Source organism: Myotis daubentonii, chromosome 18 (assembly GCF_963259705.1).
Source record: "Myotis daubentonii chromosome 18, mMyoDau2.1, whole genome shotgun sequence".
NCBI lineage: Eukaryota > Metazoa > Chordata > Mammalia > Chiroptera > Vespertilionidae > Myotis > Myotis daubentonii.
This window is the reverse complement of record NC_081857.1, coordinates 1,491,340-1,512,093: the sequence shown is the minus strand read 5'-3', so window position 1 is coordinate 1,512,093 and position 20,754 is coordinate 1,491,340. Positions and strand designations below refer to the sequence as shown.

Genomic DNA, 20,754 nt, shown 5'->3' with positions numbered 1-20,754 from the left:
CTCTGCCAGCCCAGATCACGGCCCCACCCCCCACCCCCGCGCCCTAGTCACAGGCAGAGTTTGTGGTAAAAGAAGGAAGCCCAGGGGAGGGCCATGGCACCTCCCCCGCTGCCCAGCAGGTGCCAAGTCCAGGGTCTCACCCTAAGGACAGGTGCTCGCTGCTGTCGCACGGTGTGGCCTCCCAGGGACCTGGGATGCGGAGTGTTCCCAGCAAGCCCCAGCGGCTGCTCCACTCCGCTCCGCTCTGCAGGGCGTCTCAGAATGAAGCCTCCCCATTCCTCACATCCTGCACGCAGTGCGCCTGATCCCCACTCACAGGCCACCGGCCGCCCTGAGCCCGCCTTCCCTGCAGGCCTGGGCCCCACCACGCCCCCCCCAGCCTCTGCCTTCCACGTGGCTGAAAGTGCCGACCAAAGTCTGGCTCCTCCGGCTGCTGACTCGCCCGCCGCTGTCCCTTCCCGCCCCCTCCACAGTCCTCGGGCGGGCAGCCTGCGTGCCCTGGAGCAGACTCTCTAAGGTGCACCCACTCCGACCCCGCCCAACCCCACATGGACATCTAGTCAGGGACCCAGCGGGCTCCTGGCGCCTGGTGGTCTTAGCTTTACCCCCGAACAGCGGACGCCATGCTTCCCCAAGCACTCAAACTGGCTGCTGCCTCCACGCCACGCTGAGGCAGAAAAGGTGAGACACCTGTGGGCACGGCTCCACCCACCACCTGCCAACACCCCTCCCTCCTGACAGACATGCCCGGCGGAGACACGGGTCCCCCGGGAAGCCAAGCTGTCCCTACGCGAGCCTGCGGGCCGTCCGTGTCCACACCACCGCGAGCCACGTGAATTCTCCCCTGAACCTTAGCCGGGGAGCGTCACGGGCCAGGGCAGGGGGAGCAGAGCAAGAGGACGCAGGAGAGCGCTGAGAAAGAAGGTTTATTAGCGGAGCGGCAGGCGCAAGGCGGCCCCGGAGTAAGTGCACTTACACAGAGAAGCGTCTGGAGCGCGGGCCCGGTCACCCACACAGCCGTGGGGGGCAGGAGCCAGGCAGAGTGGGCAAGAGAACCCCGCACAGGAGCAGTGGAGAGAAGCAGGCGGCGAGGGCTGTGCGGGGCCCCGTGAGGAGGTGCTGTCCGTCTGTCCGCACTGCAGGCCTCGTGGGTTGGACCCCAAGGCCTGGGCCCATGTCCACTCGTCCTCCACGCGGGGCAGAGCAGGATGGAGAGCAGGCTGGGCTCAGAGCAAGAGGCAGGGCGGGAGGAGGACAGGGCCGGCCCTCAATCGCCCAAGTCCCAGCTCCACCCGGTGCTGCCTCCTCGTCCTGGGGAGGGCGGGGCGGCGGCCTCGGGTCCCAGGGGCACTCGGAGGGCCGGGGGTCGGGGGTCCAGCAGCAGCCAGGGAGCCGTGTCCCCAATGCTGTCCCCTCCACGGCTCCTCAGGGCCCTCTTACAAACTGTCCCCTCCTTACCCATCACGTCCAACGGCCACCTCGTCACCCCGCCCCTGGCCTCAGAGCCAGGCCTGCCCCGAGCTCAGCTCTGGGACCGAAGGCGACCCGCTCCGGAGCCCCCGTGGCCCATGTCCTCCCTCGGGTGACAGGTCTCATATCCCTGCTCCCAACCTCCCTCGAGGTCCGCCCCCACCTCCAGTGGTGAACTGGAAGAGGAAGCAAACACACAGGCCTCCCTCTCGACTGGTGCACACGCTGGACATCTGTCCTTTCCTGTCCGTCACTCTCACATGCTGACACGCGCCCCTTCCCTCCCACACGTGCACACTGCACACGCGCACGCACGCACGCACACACATGCACTCGCACACACACTCGTGCACACACACACGTCCTGCCGACGCGTGGTGCCCCACAGGCTGACCGCTGCATCTCGCCTGGATGGTCCGGCCGCCTCCAACATGTCAGGGTTCAGGACCCCCTCTGACTGACCAACCCCCGGGCAGCACAGGAGCCCGTCCCACTGCCCGGCCGCCAGCAGTCTCGCGTGGGCGAGGCCCAGGTGGCTCAGGTGAGAGGACTGCCCAGGTGCGCTCCAGGCCCAGCCCACAGAGCCTAGGCAGTGCGGTGGCTGGGTCTTGATAAGTGGCAGTGATTCCGGACCCTGGGCATAGCAGGTCAGCTACCAGCCTTCGGTGGGTATTTTGCAGTAAGAACCGACCACCACTGCCCCGTGGAGGGACCAGCAGAGGGGTGGGGCGAGGGTTCATTGGGGCACACAGAGGACAGGGGACAGCCGCTACCTCAGGTAGGCTCACTGGCGGGGGGCGTGGGCGGGAGAAGGGTGATGTGGCAGCAGAGGCGGTCCCCACCCCCACAGCAGGGCCTGACCAAGGCCACGCTGTCTCCGGGGAACACTCACGCTGGTGCAGAGAACGTCCGGGAGCAGGTCCCTGACTCTCCTGTCTGTCACTCCCATGCTCGGCCACCACCACCGGCAGGGGACCTGCTCCTGGAGGCGGGTGAGGCAGCGGCAGCCCTGGCGCCCAGACACACGGCCCCGGGGTGCGCGCCTCCCTCCCGTCCGACCACGTGGAGGGCAGCTCGTGGCTCGGGCCTCACAGACACGGCGAGGAGCCAGCGGACCCTCGGGGACCGTCCCAAAGCCACCACTCTGCAAGGCCGGCGGCCCTCCCGCTGCCGCCTGGGAGGGTAGCCAATCCCCTCGGGGACTCCAATGGCTTCCACTTCACCCTCTGGAGCAAAACCCAATGCTCCGTCCGAAACAGAACACACCCGGCTACGGACCCGGGCCCACCGCCTCCCTACACGGCGACCGTGTCCTCCAGGCTGTCGCCCGGCTCCCGGCGCTGCCGCACGTGCAGCAGGCGCGGCGGCTCCTCCTCGCTCTCGTCCGTGGTGGACTCGTACTCGGAGGCGATGCCCGACTCCCGGAAGCGGAGCAGCTCCAGGCCGCCCAGCGGAGGGCCCCGCGCCCCGGGGAGCCGGAAGCACTCCAGCTTCACCAAGCAGTCGCGCCTACCTAAGGGGCTGCCTGCAGGCAGGGCCGGGCCGGCGCCCAGGGGTGGCGAAGGCAGGTCCTCCGGAGTGGGGGTCGTGGGGTCGCAGAGCACGGGCAGGGCTCCGGGGCGGAAGGTGATCTCCAGCAGGCTGTCCTGGGACCCCACTGCGGACAGAGGGTGAGGGTCAGGGCACGGTCCTCAGCCCGACCCACCCCACAGCCAATGCCAGGCTACAGAGGGGGAGCCCTGGGATGGGTGCAGGTGGGGGTAGGTGACGGGGGGGATGAGGGGGTACAGGGCCCCGGACGGGTGGGGTTTGTGGGGGATGAGGTCCAGGCGGAGTCGGGCAGCAGGACATGGTGGCCCTCGGGGTGGCCTGGGATCAGACTAACCACCGTGGGGAGGGCTCAAGGGACACAAATAAAATCTTTGGGCTTCCAGGCGGGGATGTGCAGGGGTGCCCGTCCAGGGCCCTGGGCTGTACACGCAGAGCCAGCCCTGCAGCCCCTGCGGCCCCATCTCAGGCGGCCTGAGAAGGCGTGTTTCAGAGAAGCCAGGCGATCGTCAGGGGAGCTACTGGGGCCACAGGAAAAGCACTAGTTTTGTAATTAGACCCAGTGTGACCCTGGCTCCACGCCTCTCGTCCTCAACCTGCCAGAGCACCTCCTCATCTCTGAGTTGGACACCGTCAGCCCCAGAGGCTCAAGGGCAGCGTGGAGCTGCACCGCCCGGTCTGGCCAGGAGACAGCTGGGCACAGAGGCCAGGCGCCAGGCACCACCATCCAGCAGCACAGCACCGGCAGCAGCGCCTCCACCTCCTGTGGGAGAGCCCTCCTGCTCTCTGTGCTCGTGAGGGAAAGCCCAGGTAGACCAGCGAGCCACACCCGCCAGGCCTGGCCACGAGCGTGTGTCGCGGTGTGTCGGGGGGAAGCCTGGTGGCGAGCCGAGGGCCCAGGGAGGCTGGGGACCCAGCTGGTGATGGTGACGGGCAGCCTGGGCCTGGGCTGGGAGCAGCTGAGACCCGTCGGGCCCTGGCGTGCAGGTTCCCCAGGGGGACCTTGGGTTTCGGCTGGAATGCCAAGCAGGTCGGCACCAGGAAGAGCTTCTGGGGAAGAACTTGTGGCACGCCCCCCCACCCCCACCCCAGGGCAGCGAGGGGCCGGCAGACGGGCCCTGACTTACTGGTGCTCCGTCCCGACAGCTTCAGCTCCAGCTCCTGCACCTGCCTGACCAGCAGGGACACGTGCTGCAGGGCGTCCCTGTTCTGCAGCAGGAGCTGGTGCACGCGGGCCTGCGCCTCCAGCCTCGCCGCCGCCTCCGCAGCCAGCTGGTCCTTCAGCAAGTGAACCTGAAGCAGGAAGCAGAGGCGAGGGGCGGAGAAGACAGACGTGAATGCCAACTCGGGGCGCTCGCAGGGACCAGACATGACCCCACATTCAACCCCAGACGAAGCGGCACCTGGGCTTGTCATCCTGGTGTTTCCAAGAAGCAGCTCACAGCAGTCACCCCCAAACACTGAGAACCTGAAGCCCCTGCAGTCCTTTCGAAACTGTGAGGTGGCCCCCACCAAGTCTGTCCTCACGTCTGTGGTGTCAGCTCCGTCCCCTGACCGTCCATCCCTTTCTATGTCTATGGCCCCAGGACTGGGCCTGCTGCCTGCGTGTCCCGGGCGGCTCCTGGGGAGCTCGCGGTGGGACACACTGAGAGGAAGGACCCCGAGGAAATGGAGCCCCAGGCAGGAAGATGCTCACACAGGTGACCTTGTGCCTAGAAGGGCATTAAGGGGTCGCTGTGGGGGTGACGTGAGCGTGGCAGCCGTGGGCAAGGTGCAGAGAAAGACCCACACGGGGGGGCGGGGGCGGGAGGGCAGTGGGAAGGCGTCGGAGGAGCTGGCGGGAAGGCTCTGCATTTCTGAAGAGAAGTTTAAGCCAGAAAAACCCACGTTTCTCCAAGAGTAAAAACGGCAGCCCCCCTGCCCCTCGCCCGCCCCCAACCCCATCGGCCAAGCTGAACGAGGGCCCAGCAGCCACAGCCTGTCCCCAGACCAGCACGCAGACCCCCTCTGAGTGGGTGGCCGCCTCCCTCTTGCAGATTTCAGCCACGACCTTGCGGTTGACCTTGCTTCTAAGTGGAGCCACTAAGGAGATCAGCAGCCACTTTCCATTCATGGCTCCCAGGAGGGGCCGGGGGAAGTGGGGAGGCCTGGGGCCTCTGAAGCAAACCTGCCGTCCCCAAGGCCTCAGCCGACGCCCGTGAACCGAGGTCAGGGCAGGCGCCGGGCGGGCCTGTGAGGCTTTATCTCCCTTGCAAACGGAGGCACAGAGACATTTCACCCGTCCCCAAACCTGCTGGTCCCGAGGAACAGGACGGGGCTGTGGGAGGGAGCGGAGGACTCCACCTGCACGTGGCTTACTGCCCGGCATGTCGCTGAGCGGAGCCTGCTGAGCAGACAGTTTCTAGGCTCTTCAGGACAAAACAGAAACGTGAGACTCAACTTTCAGCGCACAGAGCAGATGATTCTGCACACTCAGCCCGCACCTGGGGGCTCCTGCACCTGGACATCCCAGCCGGAGGGCCGGCCGGCAGCGGCCCGCGTGGCTCCCTCTGCTCCCGCAGGCGACTCACTTCTCCCTGCACCTCACTGTCTCCAGCCCAGGGCTGCCTAGCGGCTCAGAAGACCTATGACCCCACCCCCAGGTGGATGTGGTACACGGGCGGGGGAGGGGGGGCGAGCAGCTTCCTCTGCAGGTGGCCAAGCTCCGGTGGGGCACAGCTGCATGAGGTGGAGCGAGCAGGGCGCTCTGCAAACACGGGGACACCCAGGTGTTGCCACCCTGGAGCACGAACGTGAGGCTGCCCGTCTGGAACCAGTGCGGAGCCGCTGCCAGCCCGCACACGGGGACAGGCTCCAGCCGCCGCCGCCGCCGCCATGGCCCGTGCTCCAACCCGGCAGGCCGATGGGCCTTGAAGCACCCACGGAGCGTGCTCGGTCCCCACGCCCCGCCCTGCACTGCGTCCAGCCCTTTCCTGTCAGAATGCTGAGCCCTGGTACAGACATGCGCGTCTCCTGGCACAGACCACCGGGCAGGTCCCTGATGCAGCCCAGCTCTGGGCTCGGCCTCCCTCTGTGCTGCTCCCGAAACTGGCTCCCACCCTCAGCCCGCCCAGCGCCAGACCACTGCCCACTTGCCTGGACTCCAGCTCCTCCATCAGAAGTGGGGCAGGGCCAGGCTGGAGTCGGGGAGCACAGGCCTGGGAGTGGCTGTTGGCCCCCACCCCAGACACACAGGCAGAGGCCGGCGTCTCAGCATGCGAGGGGGCCGGGCACGGGCGCTGGGACGGGAGCAGCCGCGCACAGATGCTACCTCAGGCCGGTGCAGAGTGGCTGAGCGCCATTTCTCTAACTCACTACAGCGCAGGCCATCACGGAGCCTCGGGGCCACACTGGTCCCATGAAGCGCAGGGCGCGGGTGGGGGCAGGTCTTAGGCAGCAACACTGAGTAGAATAACCTTCTCCGCATGAGTTCACCAGGAGCCAGCCACCGGGAAGGAGGCGGCTGACGCCGCTGCAGCCAGGCAGCCAGGCCAGAGCACCGGGAGCAGGTGGGCCCAGCCCATGGCCATGCAGGTGTCCCCCCCACCCCCATCCCCGTTCACAGCCTTGCCTGACTGGTACATCGAGAAGCAGGAGCTAGGGCAGCCAGGCGAGCCTCATGCTGGGTGGGGAAGGAGGGCAGAGGGGCTTGTGTCCATGAGGGATGGAGGTCTAACCTGGAAAGGTGACAGGGCACGCCCCCTTTGCCCAGTGCCTCAAGGCCAGGCAGCCGTCTGAACCAGCACAGAGCCAATTCAGGAGTGGCGGAGGCTGAGGTCTGAGACTGAGTCTTGCCAATGACAAGAGCAGAGATGGGCTCGCCTTGATGGTAAGTGGGTGGGGGTGTAAATAGCAACAAGGAACACCCCCCGGGCAGGGGGCAGGTGTTTGCAAGAAACTGTCTTTATCGCAGGCTCTTCAGGGTCTCGTGGAGGCCCGGATGTGCCCTCTGAAGTGGGCGGCCACGGCACACCCTCCGCGGCCCTGGGACCGCTGGCGCTCAATGACAAGGCCCCAGCGTGGCGGCAGCAGTGTCGGCCGAGCGGGCTGCCGGTGCAGACCCCGCGCAGCGGGTCCATCTGCTTGAAGGCGTGGGAGACGCCAGGAGGCCCGTCTATTAACCCACGTGCCTTACACCATAGCTTTACCCAAAGCCGGGCCCGGGCAGAGCCCTGGAGACGCTCTCCCAGGCGAAGAAAGGGGCGGAGACCTGCAGCGGAAGGTGGGCCCGGCCCAGCGTCAGAGGAGAGGACGGCGGTGAGGCCTCGCTGGCACGCGGGGTGCGTCCTGGTGGCAGTGAGCCGTGGGAAGCCACAGGCCGCGGGCTGTGCCCACGGATACTGTGCACACGGCTGTGGAGATGGTGCATTTGAAATGGCTCCTCGTCGGCCTCAGCAGTGACTGCGGATTCGGGCGCATCTCTGAGGACATGACGGGAACGTGCCCACGCCCACTCGTGGATAAATAATAATTACTTGGCAACTGATACGCTGAATGATTCGTGTTCGCCGGAACTTCTGGGAAGGGTGAGCGGTGGGCGGCCGAGCCCAGGCTTTGTGCTGCCGTCAGCACGCGGCACTCCCAGCGAAGGCTTCTGTCGCCGACAGCGGCAGTGTGTTTCCCGGCTGCACGCGTGGCCCTGGTCTGCGCACCCACGACCCCGAGCCTGGGCAGCAGCCTCTTCCTTCCTGTGGGCGTTTCAGGCCACACCACGTGGGAGCCATGCCCACTGATGCCCGTCTCAAAGCCTGGCTGCCAAAGGCGCCCGGGGCCTGTGCCACAGGTCCTCTCAGGCCCGAGCTGAGGCCGCCCGGTGTGGCCAGGCTACCGGTGTTTCCTGCACGCCGTCTGGGGGATGCGCCCGCCGGGCTGTGGGCTCACACGTGCCCCTCAGCGCACAGCAAGCCCACCTCCAGCCCCAGGACGCTCCCACCACCTCCGCCCTCCTGACTGCAGGGCTCAACCTCGCAGTCAGTCGGCCTTAAAGGGATGAGTGGTCTTGTCCCACCGCTCCTGGCCGCCCAGGGCCATGTGGAGCCGGAGGCCTCCCTCAGCAGAGGAAGCAGGAAGCGACGGGGACTCGCTCCCCTCCTCTGCAAGCCAGTGGCCCCCCCCCCAACAAGCCTCCAGGCTCCACCAACTCTGCTTGCAGACCTCAGCCAGCTCCTCTCGCTGTGACTGACACTACAGCTGAGCTCCCACCAGCGTGACCTCCAGGCCCATTGGGTGCCAGACCCACTGGGACACCTGGGGCGCTGACGAAGGCATAGGGACCGCGTGGACAAGCGCTGGACGCAGGGGCAGGTCTCTGCCAAGGCGTCTGGCACAAATTCACACTAAGCTCCTGGAAGGGGGCCTCAGGGTCACGGCCTAACTGCAAAGCCACCTCCCACCCCCAGCAATGAGCAAGGCGGAGCAGAGGGGCTGGAGCACCTGCCTCCCAAGTCACCTCAACTCACCTCCCCCCCCTCCCACATCCAGCCAAGCAGCCAAGCCCAGCTCAGCGGGACACACAGAAACCACTGCCCCTGTGCCCTACCCCCCGCCCGCCCCCAGCCCCAAAAGCATGGGTCCGGCCAAGCGATCCACAGGCTCTGACTTTAAACCTGCCCTGGGCCCTCATGGGGGGGCACATCCAGCCTGTGCGTGCGGAGCCGGGCGGCGGGGAGGAGGCTGAGCAGGACCTGGGCCACGGCCACTTGCGTCTGCTGCTGCTGCTGCTGGAGGAGCTGGTGCAGGAGCTGCAGCTGGTGCTGCGAGGACAGCGGCGTGCCCGCGCCCGGGGCCTGTGCACAGGGCGGGGGCAGCGGCATCCGGGGCGAGGCTGTGGGCACGGGCTCCTGGGGCGGCACCTGCAGGAGCAGAGGAGACTGAGCGTGACCTGGGCAGGGCTTCATGGGGCCTCACTCTCTGTGCTATGCGGGGGCACCTGCGGGGTCTCACCCATCACCAAGGGCTCGGGAGCGTGGCCTGGGTGGAGTGGACGGCCCGGGCAGCTGGTGCAGCGCCGGGCGGGGCTGCAGGCAGGAAGTCCTGCTCGGACACTCAGCACCGGCTCCTCAGTGATGGGACCAGAAATGACACGTCCCCTCACCTGCCCCACCTTTGACTGTGCCATGTGGCTGAGTTCCTTCAGCTTCCGGACATGGGGGGACCTATTTCCATGCAGCACAGCTCCCACCACCCAGCGTGGGACGGAGGGATGGAGGCAGCACCCCTTTCCTCTGCTGTGTCCTTGGGCTGGACCCCAGGGCCTGCTGGTATCGAGGGCGTGGCCCCCTGAGGCTGCTGCAGCCCCGCCTGCTCTCAGCAACAGCCGCCAAGGACGGAAGTCGGAAGTTGGCACCGATGCAGCCGAGGGCTGGGAGGTCCTCCCTGTCCGTGGAAAGCACTTCCTGTCCCTTCCCGCCACCCCTGGCAGGCGGCCACTTCCACTAAGACAGCCCTGAGCAGAGATGTCGCTGCAGGAGCGGCTGCCCCCGACCCCTGCTGCTGGCCCTCAGGCAGGTGAGGGGCACCCGACGGAGGCCACTCCACTCCAGGGCAAGGGCGCCAGGAAGACAGGCAGAGGACGGGCACAGAGGGCCCTCCAGACGGCGCAGACGCTGCCCCTGACGAGCTGGCCGCCAGCCACCGGGCGCTGAGGGCGGGGTGACACCCACTGGCTGGCTGTGTCTCAGGGTGGACTGGGTATGTCAGGAGCCCGGGGACCCTGTCACCCTGCCGTGAGCGGGCACCTCTGCCTACCTTGGAGTCTGTGTGGGAGGCGCCATCCTTCCTCACAGCATCCAGGTCGGTCACCCCGCGGCTGAAGTCAAGGCCGTCGCTACCCGGGACGGGGACCTCCACGGCGTCGATGTCCGTCTCCTCCGCAGTAGCTGGCGAGGCCCTCTCGGCTCCAGGGAGCTGGCGGCCTGCAGGACAACAGGGAAGGCGGGAAGGGGTGGGACACAGCAGTGTCGCTGTGTCACACCAGGAAACACCATAGCTGCCCAACATCCTCACCTGTTTCCAGGCAAGTCCATCTGCTCCCAACCCAGTGAGACAGAGTCTATTTTTAAAGTCTAGGAACAAAGACGGCATTTCCTCCATCCTGGACGTGATGTCTCTGCTGACAGGGTGTGGGGACCCTGGGAGAGGGGTGAGTCCTGTCAACCTCATTCCAGCTCAGGGGGGCATCAGCTCAGGGCGTGGGCCTCCCAGCCTCGCCGGGGCTGTCAGGCCCAGTTGGATGGAGGGGTCGCGTGGCGGTGGAAGAGGACAGGGAGGCTCAAGGCCGGCCCCCAGAGCCTGCTCTGACCCTGCCCCAGGCTGCGTTCAGTCACCCATCAGACAGGACTTACGAAGCAGCCTGGATGGACCTGACAGAGCCTACGGGACCGAGACGAGGAAGCGAAGTCCGAGCTCTCACTGCACCGGACGGAGCAGCAGACACAAGCCAGAGCTCGCAGGAGGCTGTGTCGCCCGTGAGAGGAAGAGGAGGCGTGGGCGGGGCAGAGGGCAGAGGCAGCAGCCCTGCGGGGAGAGCCAGCGGCTCAGGTGGTGAGGAGGGGAAGGGGCTCGGGGTGGCATGGCACCCAGGACTGCAAACGGCCTGTGGGGAGGGGCCCAGCAAGGGTGGGGCCTTCGTGAAGGACTGAAGCAGGCAGCAACACCAAGAGACGCCATTCTTTCCCATCGCACAAACAAGAGGTGATCAGCTCAGTCCAAAAGTGCTTGAAATGGCTACTTTTTGCCTCAAAATTGCAATATTACTGCTAAAATGGCACGTACTATGTTCTATGTACTAAATTTAAGGGTTTTACATGTAATTACCTTATTGACCCTCATAGCCAACCTAAGAGGCAAACACTGTCATTACCCCCATTTGACAGATAAAGAAACTGAGGCACACAGCTGCTAAGGCTGGGGCTCAAAGCCGCCAGTCTGGCTCCAGGCTCGGTGCCTTGAACCAGGGCACCGTCTGCCTCCCGCCCGGAGTCCACCTGCCCTGGCCCACCTCACCCGCTTGTCTACACAAACCAAAATGATCGAGTTGATCGGTCACTGGTTTGTGTCCACACCCAACTCTGACTGTGAGTTCCTCGCCAATAGGGCCCATTGTCTCGCTTACAGTGTCCCAGAATCGAGACTGGCTCGTCGGGGGACTGGACAAACATCTGTCCAATGAAGGAAAGAACTGGAATAAGGAGAAACCAATGATCAGGCAGTGGTGGTCTGATGAGGTGGGGCGCAGGTGTGTGAGAGCAGGTGTAGGGGGAGGCACAAGTGTGAGAGAAAGGGACAAGTGTGGGGGCATAGGTGTGTGAGGAGAGGCACAGCTGTGGGGGAAGAACAGGTGTGTGTGTGGGGGGGAGGAGCAGCTGTGTGGGGTAGAGGAACAGGTGTATGGGGTAGAGAAATAGGTGTGTGGGGAGAGGAACAGGTGTATGGGGAGAGGAACAGATATGGGGCACAGGTGTGGGGGAGATTTACAGGTGTGTGAGGAGAGGAACAGGTGTGTGGGGGGAGGGACAGGTGTGTGGGGAGAGGAACAGGTGTGTGGGGGAGATTTACAGGTGTGTGAGGAGAGGAACAGGTGTGTGGGGGGAGGGACAGGTGTGTGGGGAGAGGAACAGGTGTGTGGGAGGAGGGACAGGTGTGAGGGGGGAGGGACAGGTGTGTGGGGGAGATTTACAGGTGTGTGAGGAGAGGAACAGGTGTGTGGGAGGAGGGACAGGTGTGTGGGGGGAGGGACAGGTGTGTGGGGAGAGGAACAGGTGTGTGGGAGGAGGGACAGGTGTGTGGGGGGAGGGACAGGTGTGTGGGGAGAGGAACAGGTGTGTGGGGGAGATTTACAGGTGTGTGAGGAGAGGAACAGGTGTGTGGGAAAGAGGAACAGGTGTGTGGGGAGAGGAACAGGTGTGTGGGGGAGATTTACAGGTGTGTGAGGAGAGGAACAGGTGTGTGGGGGGAGGGACAGGTGTGTGGGGAGAGGAACAGGTGTGTGGGGGAGATTTACAGGTGTGTGAGGAGAGGAACAGGTGTGTGAGAAGAACAGGTGTGTGGGGAGAGGAACAGGTGTGTGGGGGAGATTTACAGGTGTGTGAGGAGAGGAACAGGTGTGTGGGGGGAGGGACAGGTGTGTGGGGAGAGGAACAGGTGTGTGGGGGAGATTTACAGGTGTGTGAGGAGAGGAACAGGTGTGTGAGAAGAACAGGTGTGTGGGGAGAGGAACAGGTGTGTGGGGGAGATTTACAGGTGTGTGAGGAGAGGAACAGGTGTGTGGGGGGAGGGACAGGTGTGTGGGGAGAGGAACAGGTGTGTGGGGGAGATTTACAGGTGTGTGAGGAGAGGAACAGGTGTGTGGGGGGAGGGACAGGTGTGTGGGGAGAGGAACAGGTGTGTGGGGGAGATTTACAGGTGTGTGAGGAGAGGAACAGGTGTGTGGGGGGAGGGACAGGTGTGTGGGGAGAGGAACAGGTGTGTGGGGGGAGGGACAGGTGTGTGGGGAGAGGAACAGGTGTGTGGGGGAGATTTACAGGTGTGTGAGGAGAGGAACAGGTGTGTGGGAAAGAGGAAAGGTGTGTGGGGAGAGGAACAGGTGTGTGAGAAGAACAGGTGTGTGGGGAGAGGAACAGGTGTGTGGGAGGAGGGACAGGTGTGTGAGGAGAGGAACAGGTGTGTGGGGGAGAGGAACAGGTCCGGGGGCACAGGTGATAGGGGGCACAGGTGAGCAGGATGCCCAGGTCCAGCAGAGGTAACAGGTACAATAAATAGCCATCGAGATGGGGAGGGTGTCTTCCGGAAGCTCTCTTCTTCCCCAGGGGGGCTGGTGCTGCTGGGAGGCGGGCTGCCTCCCAGGGAACGGGGCCTCTCCCAGGAAACCCTCTTGGGAGTCAAGGAAAGCCGCGGGGCAGAGCGGCCCCTGGCCCCCAGCCCCGGGACTGGCCCGGGCAGCTGCTGCCAAGACAGACAAAAGGCAATCGGCCCCGGGTTGGGACGGGGGGCAGGATGGGGAGGAGAGGACACACAGTGACCGAGGACACATGCCCAAGCCCTGCGGAGGCCCAGAGGGACGCCGACAGGCCCCAGACAGCGGGGCGCACTGCCCGCTCCCACGGCGGCCCCCCTCCTCTGGAAGGGACCCCCTGCTGGAAAGCTCCCTGACGTGGGAGGGAGAGTCTTTACAAAAACGAGCCTCTCATTCCGCCAACCGGTCAGCTGGCGTGGCGGGTGCCCAGAGCACGGAGGACCCGAAGGAGTCGGCAATGCGCCGGGAAGGCTCTTACAGAGAGGAGACACGTCCCCCGACAGCTGTGGGCAGGAACAAGGCAAGTGCGGCCGCAAAATGTGTGACCGGGAGGCGGAGGCAGCCGTCCTCGCCAAGGAAACGTGCCGCCAGACAGGCAGTATGCCCAACATGACACTCGAAGCAGGCCCGCTCCCGGCCGGGGCCCTGCCTGGAGGCGCCCCGAGAAGCACTGCGCAGCCGGCCCGGGCCAGGGGCGCCCTCCCGCAGAGCCGGGTCACACTCAGAACGGGGAAGCCGCCAACAGCTGGTGCGTGTTTGCACTGCTATTCGCTGGCACGATGCTGACTTACACGCATCGTCTCACAACCCCCGGCAGATGAGGAAAGAAAGATCCAGAGAGGCTGGGGAAGCTTACGTGATCGCCCACTGAGAAGTGCCAGGGCCCAGGCTCAGCTGCCCCTGTGGGCTGCCAGCCCCGCAGCCCCCACACCGTCGGCGTGTCACTTGTGTGACGGTTAGCGATGTGTGCCAGCGTGGCGTTTGAACCAGCATTATCTGATGTTGCTGAGAAGGTGTTTCTCAGGAGAGGTTAACGTGTGAGTCAGCGGACGGAGAGTCACGCCGGTTACCCCATTTGGGGTGGGTGGGTCTCACCCAATCAGGTGGAGGTCTCAGGGGAACAAAGCCCACCTCCCGAGAGGAGGAGGGAGACCACCTTTGGCCTCAAACTGCAGCTCCGTCCAGTCTCCAGGCCGCCTGCACACGCGGGCTCTCCACACCGCAGCACCTGCTCCCCTTGACATGAACCTGTGTATGTCACCTGATGATACAACTCACATCGCCCCACAGGCCACACCTACATCTGCACAGGGACAGGAGGGCCCTGCCACTTCCTGTCGTCGCAGAAGCCCTTGTGACATGCAGGGAGCACCGCCGACCCGCCTGACCCCGGCCTGGCCTCCTGGGAGAGCCCCACTCAGCGCTTTGCTTCTCATCCTAAACTGCAGGAACCGCACTGGGCCTGACGGGTTTTCCTAAAATGGACAGGAAATGTCCACACGTAGAAAGTCAGTGACATGCTCCCCAGGGGTAGTGGGATTCAGAAAATGCCATTAGCTGAGTCTCATGTACAGTCCTGTGATTTGAGGAAATTACCACCAAAGGAGTTATTATTTCTAGTTGTTTCAGTCTATCTTCCAGATAAAAAATGGAAGCTATCAGGAAAATGTCCGCACTGAGGTTCCCGGGACGGAAGAATTCAGAAAGAGGAGCGGAAGCCCCGTGGCAGCGGGGAGCTCTACCCTCCGATGGGAGCAGAATGGTCTTGGGAGTCAGCCCTGCCTTTAAAATGTGGTTCCTGCCTGACCAGTTTGGCTCAGTGGATAGAGCATCGGCCTGTGGATGTGCCACTCGGACGTGCACACTCCCACAGGGAAGCACGGCCGTCCCTTCCTGGGACACTCCAGACAGCACACAGGTCCCAGGTTCGATTCCGGTCAAGGGCATGTACCTTGGTTGCGGGCATATACCCAGTAGGGAGCGTGCAGGAGGCAGCTGATCAACGTTTCTCTCTCATCGATGTTTCTAACTCTCTAACCCTCTCCCTTCCTCTCTGGGAAAAAATCAATAAAATATATTTAAAAAAAAAAATAAAATGTGGTTCCTGATGTCGCGCTTAAAGGCTTCCTTGTTTGACAGTTTAAACACATCAACTGTCTGCTACAAGAGTACATGCTCCTTAAGGAAAATTTGGAATCTAGAGAGAAGTAGGGAAAGTAAGCATTTTAGGTCCGAGACGGCGGGGCTGCCTAAGTCTGCCTGCCTGCCAATCCCGGTGGCGACGGCCTACCTGGGTCCCCGGAGCTGTGGCTGTGCCACTCGCTGTCCCCGTCCTCCTGGCCGTCCGCGCTCTGCTGCGTGTGCTGCAGGCTCAGCTTGTGGCACACCTCGAAGGCCTGCCCCACTGTCCGGACGATCCGCATGGCTTGGCTCTGCGGGGAGAGCGGAGACGTGGGCAAAGGATGCAGTGACCCTCGGCGAGGACACAGGGGTCGGGGTAGGAGCAGGACGTCCAAGGGACAGGTGGCCAGCAGCTGGGCCAGCCAAGGAGAGAGACGAAACCTAAGGTGCTCGGACGTGCACACGCCCACAGGGAAGCACGGCCGTCCCTTCCTGGGACACTCCAGACAGCACACAGGCCACCTCAGTCCTGGCACCGTGGGCCAGCAGAAAGGACAGAGCAAACACCCCACTCCGACTCGGCCAACACCAACGCCTCCTCCAGGGTAGCAGAAGGGTTGGTCCACACTCTCGGGAACCCTTTGCTGACCACGCTCTCTGCTGGAGACGTGGGGCCCGAAGCCCTGCACCCTAGTCTGCCAGGTGCCAGGGAGCTGAGCAGCAGCGGAAGCCGGAGCCCCAGGCCCCAAGGCCCAGGAGCACACAGGCAGCGCTCAGCTTTGGGGAGCCTGCACCCGGCGTCCCTGGTACCGCCTTCTCCTTTGTTTTGCTATTTAATCTCTTCCCGGAACCTGAAGAGGTAAGACCAGAAATGGCCAGGAGAGGAGGGACTCAGAGGAGCCGACGCCAAGCCTGGGGGATGCACACAGCCGCGGGGAAGGCGGATCCCGCACTGTGACAGGGGAGTCTGCCCTCTGCCTCTCAGAGACCGAGGGGAGTCCGGGCTCAGGCAGGGGCTCAGCACACGCTTCTCTGACCCCGCCCCCGACACGCACCACCTTGGACTGCCGTTCCTTTACCTCAATTGTGGCTGTCACTCTACACCTGAGTCTCAGACTACTCGCACTTGGGGTGATCTAGCTTTGGGTCAGCTGTGACCACCCGGTGACCCCACCTTCAACCCCTGTGGCGACACCACAGTCCCCTCACCAGCCAATGAGTGACCACCAATGAGTGACAGCCGAAGAGTGACAGCCGAAGAGCGACAGCTGATGACTGACAGCTGAAGCAGCGCCCAGGCTGGGAGGCGCCAGGAGCCCCGCCCTGTGGGGTGACCGTGAACCCTGTGCTTCTCACACCCTGGATTCTGCTCTGTTCTCTGGTGTCGTGTGCAGGACGCTCTGCACCGGGATCCGCGCGGAGCAGCACTCCAGGCCGCGCTCTGGGTGTGACCCGAGGCTGCCCGGCGGCTTCCAAGCCAGGTGGCTCCGGAGGCCTCTTGGCATCGAGGCCAGAGCATGCCAGTCTCAGAAATGGCGCAGGAGTCTGTGTCAGAGCCTTTTGCGGGGAAGATACCTGAAGGTGGCCAGGAGGGCCCACCTGCCGCGGACAGGGCGGTGTCCCGGGCCACTGGCCGCCTGCCGCCCAGGCCTGAGCAGTGAGTAAGCCTCGGGCCCCGACAGAGAGGCCTCCAGGAGCGCCTCCATCCCCTGGCCGCACCGCAGCGCTCACCTCGCGGGCCAGGCCTGGTGCCTGGCAGCCAGCACGATGCAGAGCCCGCGAGTGGGACAGGCAGCCTTTGCCAGCGCCAGGTCTGGCTGTGGTTTGGCATTGACTGGATGTTCTCTGAAAGCATCATTTCTGTACAAATCCAGGTTGGCTTTACATAAGCCCGGAAAGCACGTGGCCATGGATCAAGTCTTCTGTCCAAAACCCACTTTCTCTTAGCGACCCAGAGCAGCTGCGGGCTCCCAGCTGTGGGCCAGGCTGCTGCGGCCGCTAAGGTGTCTTCAGAGCAGGAGGGGCGCGCAGACTGCAGGGCGGCTCCCAGCGACTGCGGAGAAGCCGGAGCTCAGGGAGCATGGAACTGGTGACTTTGGAGACTGACCTTGTACCACTTGCCCTCGGGACACACAGATGAGTTTCTTTAAACCACCGACTGACTCACGTTGACAAAGCCCCCGGCCACCCCTCCGTCTAGCCCAGGACGCAGCAACAGCTCTGCCTCTGGGCCTCCCTCCTGGCAGGTGTGGTCCTCAGAGTGAGGGGCGCCCAGGCAGAAGCGACAACGCAGTTCAGAGGCTGATTCCGGCTCCTGGTCCAAGAGCAATTAGTTAATCGTGAATCTGTTGTGTGTTTTTTAAAGTAATTCTTTATTGTTGAAATATCACATTTGTCCCCTTCTTCCCCCATTCACCCCCTCCAGGCCACCACCGTCCTCTCCCTCCCCACCCCAGGCCTTCAGCACCTTACTGTCTGTGTCCATGGGCCATGCATGTATGCATTCAAGGTCTTTGGTTGATTACTTCCCACCCACCCTCCCCCTCCTTCCCTCTGAGATTCCGCCTCCTTCCCTGCTTCCATGCCTCTGGGTCCATTCCGTTCATCAGTTTATTTTGTTACTTAGGTTCCCCATATGAGTGCGATCATGTCATACTTGTCTTTCTCTGACTTATTTCACTTAACATGAAACTTTCCAGGCCCCTCCATACTGTCTCAAAGGGTAAGAGAGCCTTCTCTTTTACTGCTGCATAGTATTCCATCGTGTAGATGTACCACAGCTTCTTTATCCACTCACCTGCTGATGGGCACTTGGGCTGTTTCCAGATCTTAGCTATTGTAAACTGTGCTGCTATGAACAGAGGGGTGCATATGTCCTTTCTGATCGGAACTTCAGGTTTCTTAGGATATATTCCTAGAAGTGGGATCTCTAGGTCAAATGGCAGATCCATATTTAATTTTTTGAGGAAACTCCTTACTGTTTTCTGTAGTGGCTGCATCAGTCTGCATTCCCACCAGCAGTGAACTAGGGTTCACTTGTCTCCACATTCTCGCCAGCACTTGTCATTTGTTGATTTGTTGATGGTAGTCATTCTGACAGGTGTGATGTGGTACCTCATTGTTGTTTTGATTTGTATCTCTCGGATGATTAGTGACTTTGAGCATTTTTTCATATGTCTCTTGGCCACTTTTAATTGGATTGTTTGTCTTCCTTTTGTTAAGTTGTATGAATTCCTTATGTATTTTGGATATCAACCCTTTATCAGATGTATCGTTGCCAAATTTGTTCCCCCATGCAGTGGGCTCCCTTTTCATTTTGCTGATGGTTTCTTTTGCTCTGCAGAAGCTTTTTATTTTGACGTAGTCTCATTTGTTTTCTCCTTAGTTTCCTTTGCCCTAGGAGAGGTATCTGTAAACATATTGCTATGAGAGATGTCTGAGATTTTGCTGCCTATGGTTTCTTCTAGGATTTTTATGGTTTCATGACTTACACTTAAGTCTTTTATCCATTTTGAGTTTATTCCTGTGTATGGGGTAAGTTGGTGATCTAGTTTCATTTTTTTTTGCATATATCTGTCCAATTTTCCCAGCACCATTTATTGAGGAGACTGTCTTGACTCCACTGTATGCTCTTGCCTCCTTTGTCAAATATTAATTGAGTGTAACGGCTTGGATTGATGTTTGCGGTCTCTGTTCTGTTCCATTGATCAATATGCCTATTCTTGTGCCAGTACCAGGCAGTTTTGATTACAGAGGCTTTATAGTATAACTTAATATCTGGTATTGTCATTCCTCCAACTTTGTTATTCCTTATCAAAATTGCTGCAGCTATTCAGGGTCTTTTTTGATTCCATGTAATTTTTTGGAATATTTGTTCTAGCTTTGTGAAATATGCTGTTGGTATTTTAACAGGGATTGCATCAAATCTGTAGATTGCCTTGGGTAGTATGGACATTTTAATGATGTTGATTCTACCAATCCATGAACATGGTATATTCTTCCATTTGTTTATATCTACGTCTCTCTCTTTTCAACATCCTCTAGTTTTCTGAGTACAAGTTTTTTACCTCTTTGGTTAAGTTTATTCCTAGGTATCTTAATTTTTTTTATTGCAATGGTAAATGGGATTTTTATTTTTTTAGTTTCTCTTTCTATAAGTTCATTATTGTTGTATAAAAAAGCCATAGATTTCTGGGTGTGGATTTTGTATCCTGCTACATTGCCGAATTCATTTATTAAGTCTAGTAGTTTTTTGTTGAAGTCTTTGGGGTTTTCTATGTACAATATCATGTCATCTATGAATAATGACAGTTTAACTTCCTGTTTTCCAATTTGGATGTCTTTTATTTCTACTTCTTGTCTGATCACGGTGGCTAGGACTTCCAGTTCTATGCTGAGTAAGAGTGGTGAAAGAGGACATCCTCTGTCTTGTTCCTGTTCTTGGGGGAAAGGGTTTTAGTTTTTGCCCATTGAGTATGATGCTCGCTGTAGGTTTGTCATATATGGCCGTTATCATGTTGAGATAGGCTCCCTCTATTCCCATTTTGTTGAGAATTTTTATCAAAAACTATAGGACCGGTGCACAAAATTCATGCATGGGTAGGGTCCCTAGGCCTGGCCAGCGATAGGGGGGTGGCGCTGGCCTACTCACCAGCTGGCCTGAGGCCTCTGGGCTGGAGGCAGCTCCTGCATTGAGCATCTGCCTCCTGGTGGTCAGTGTGCATCATACCGACCAGTCGTTCCACCAGTTGGTCGATTTGCATATTAGGCTTTTATTATATAGGATGGGTGTTGGATTTTGTCGAAAGCTTTTTCTCCATATATTGATATAATCATGTGATTTTTGTCTTTCAGTTTGTTTATGTGATGTATCACTTTTATTGATTTGCGAATATTGTATCAGCCTTGGATTACTGGAATAAATCCTACTTGATCATGGTGCATGATCTTTTTAATATATTGCTGGATGCAACTTGCTAATATTTTGTTGAGGATTTTAGCATCTATGTTCATCAGGGATATTGGCCTGCGATTTTCTTTCTTTGTAGTGTCTTCATCTGGTTTTGGAATCAGGATAATGCTGGCTTCGCAGAAAGAGCTTGGAAGTGTTTCTTCCTCTTGGATTTTTTGGAATAGTTTGAGGAGTATAGGTGTTAGTTCTTTGAATGTTTCATACAATTCCCCAGTAAAGCCATCCAGACCTAGGCTTTAGTTTGCTGGGAGTTTTTTGATTACTGCTTCTATTTCCTCAGCTGTTATTGGCATATTCAGGTTTTCTGATTCCTCCTGATTCAGTTTTGAGAGATTGTAATTTTCGAGGAATTTGTCCATTTCATCCACATTGTCCAGCTTGTTGGCATATAGTTGTTTATAGTATTTTCTTACAATCCTTTGTATTTCTGTGGTGTCGTGGTGTCCACTTTTATTTCTGATTTTATTTATTTGGGCCCTCTCTCTTTGTTTCTTGATGAATTTGGTTAACAGTTTATCAATTTTGCTTATCCTTTCAAAGAACCAACTCTTGGTTTCAGTGGTTGGGTTTTGTTTGTTTGTTGTTGTTTTTTTGGTCTTTATGTCATTTGTTTCTGCTCTAATCTTTATTATTTCTTCCTTCTACTTACTCTGAGCTTTTCTTGTTGTTCAGTTTCTAGTTCTTTAAGTTGTAGAGTTAAACAGTATATTGCTGATGTTTCCTGTTTTTTGAGGTATGCCTGTAGTGCTATAAACTTCCCTCTCAAGACTGTTTTTGCTGTGTCCCAGAGATTTGGGGTTATTGTATGTTC

The 20,754-nt window shown here is 60.1% G+C and overlaps 1 protein-coding gene across 5 annotated transcripts in view; it reads right to left on the bottom strand.

Annotated features, from left to right (window-relative positions):
• The window catches only part of LOC132221064 (carboxyl-terminal PDZ ligand of neuronal nitric oxide synthase protein-like), a 126,168-nt gene that overhangs the window by 7,988 nt on the left and 97,426 nt on the right, over positions 1-20,754 (bottom strand). For 4 of the 5 annotated variants that reach the window (XM_059674987.1, XM_059674989.1, XM_059674991.1 and 1 more), the window contains 5 exons: positions 15,141-15,282; positions 9,805-9,971; positions 8,742-8,909; positions 4,146-4,311; positions 2,984-3,127 (listed from right to left, as the gene is read on the bottom strand). In XM_059674987.1, coding sequence (XP_059530970.1) covers positions 2,984-3,127; positions 4,146-4,311; positions 8,742-8,909; positions 9,805-9,971; positions 15,141-15,282 — 787 coding nt within the window. Of the gene's footprint in view, positions 1-2,983; positions 3,128-4,145; positions 4,312-7,267; positions 8,541-8,741; positions 8,910-9,804; positions 9,972-15,140; positions 15,283-20,754 lie in introns of those variants that run through there. The other variant, XM_059674992.1, reaches the window with a different exon arrangement.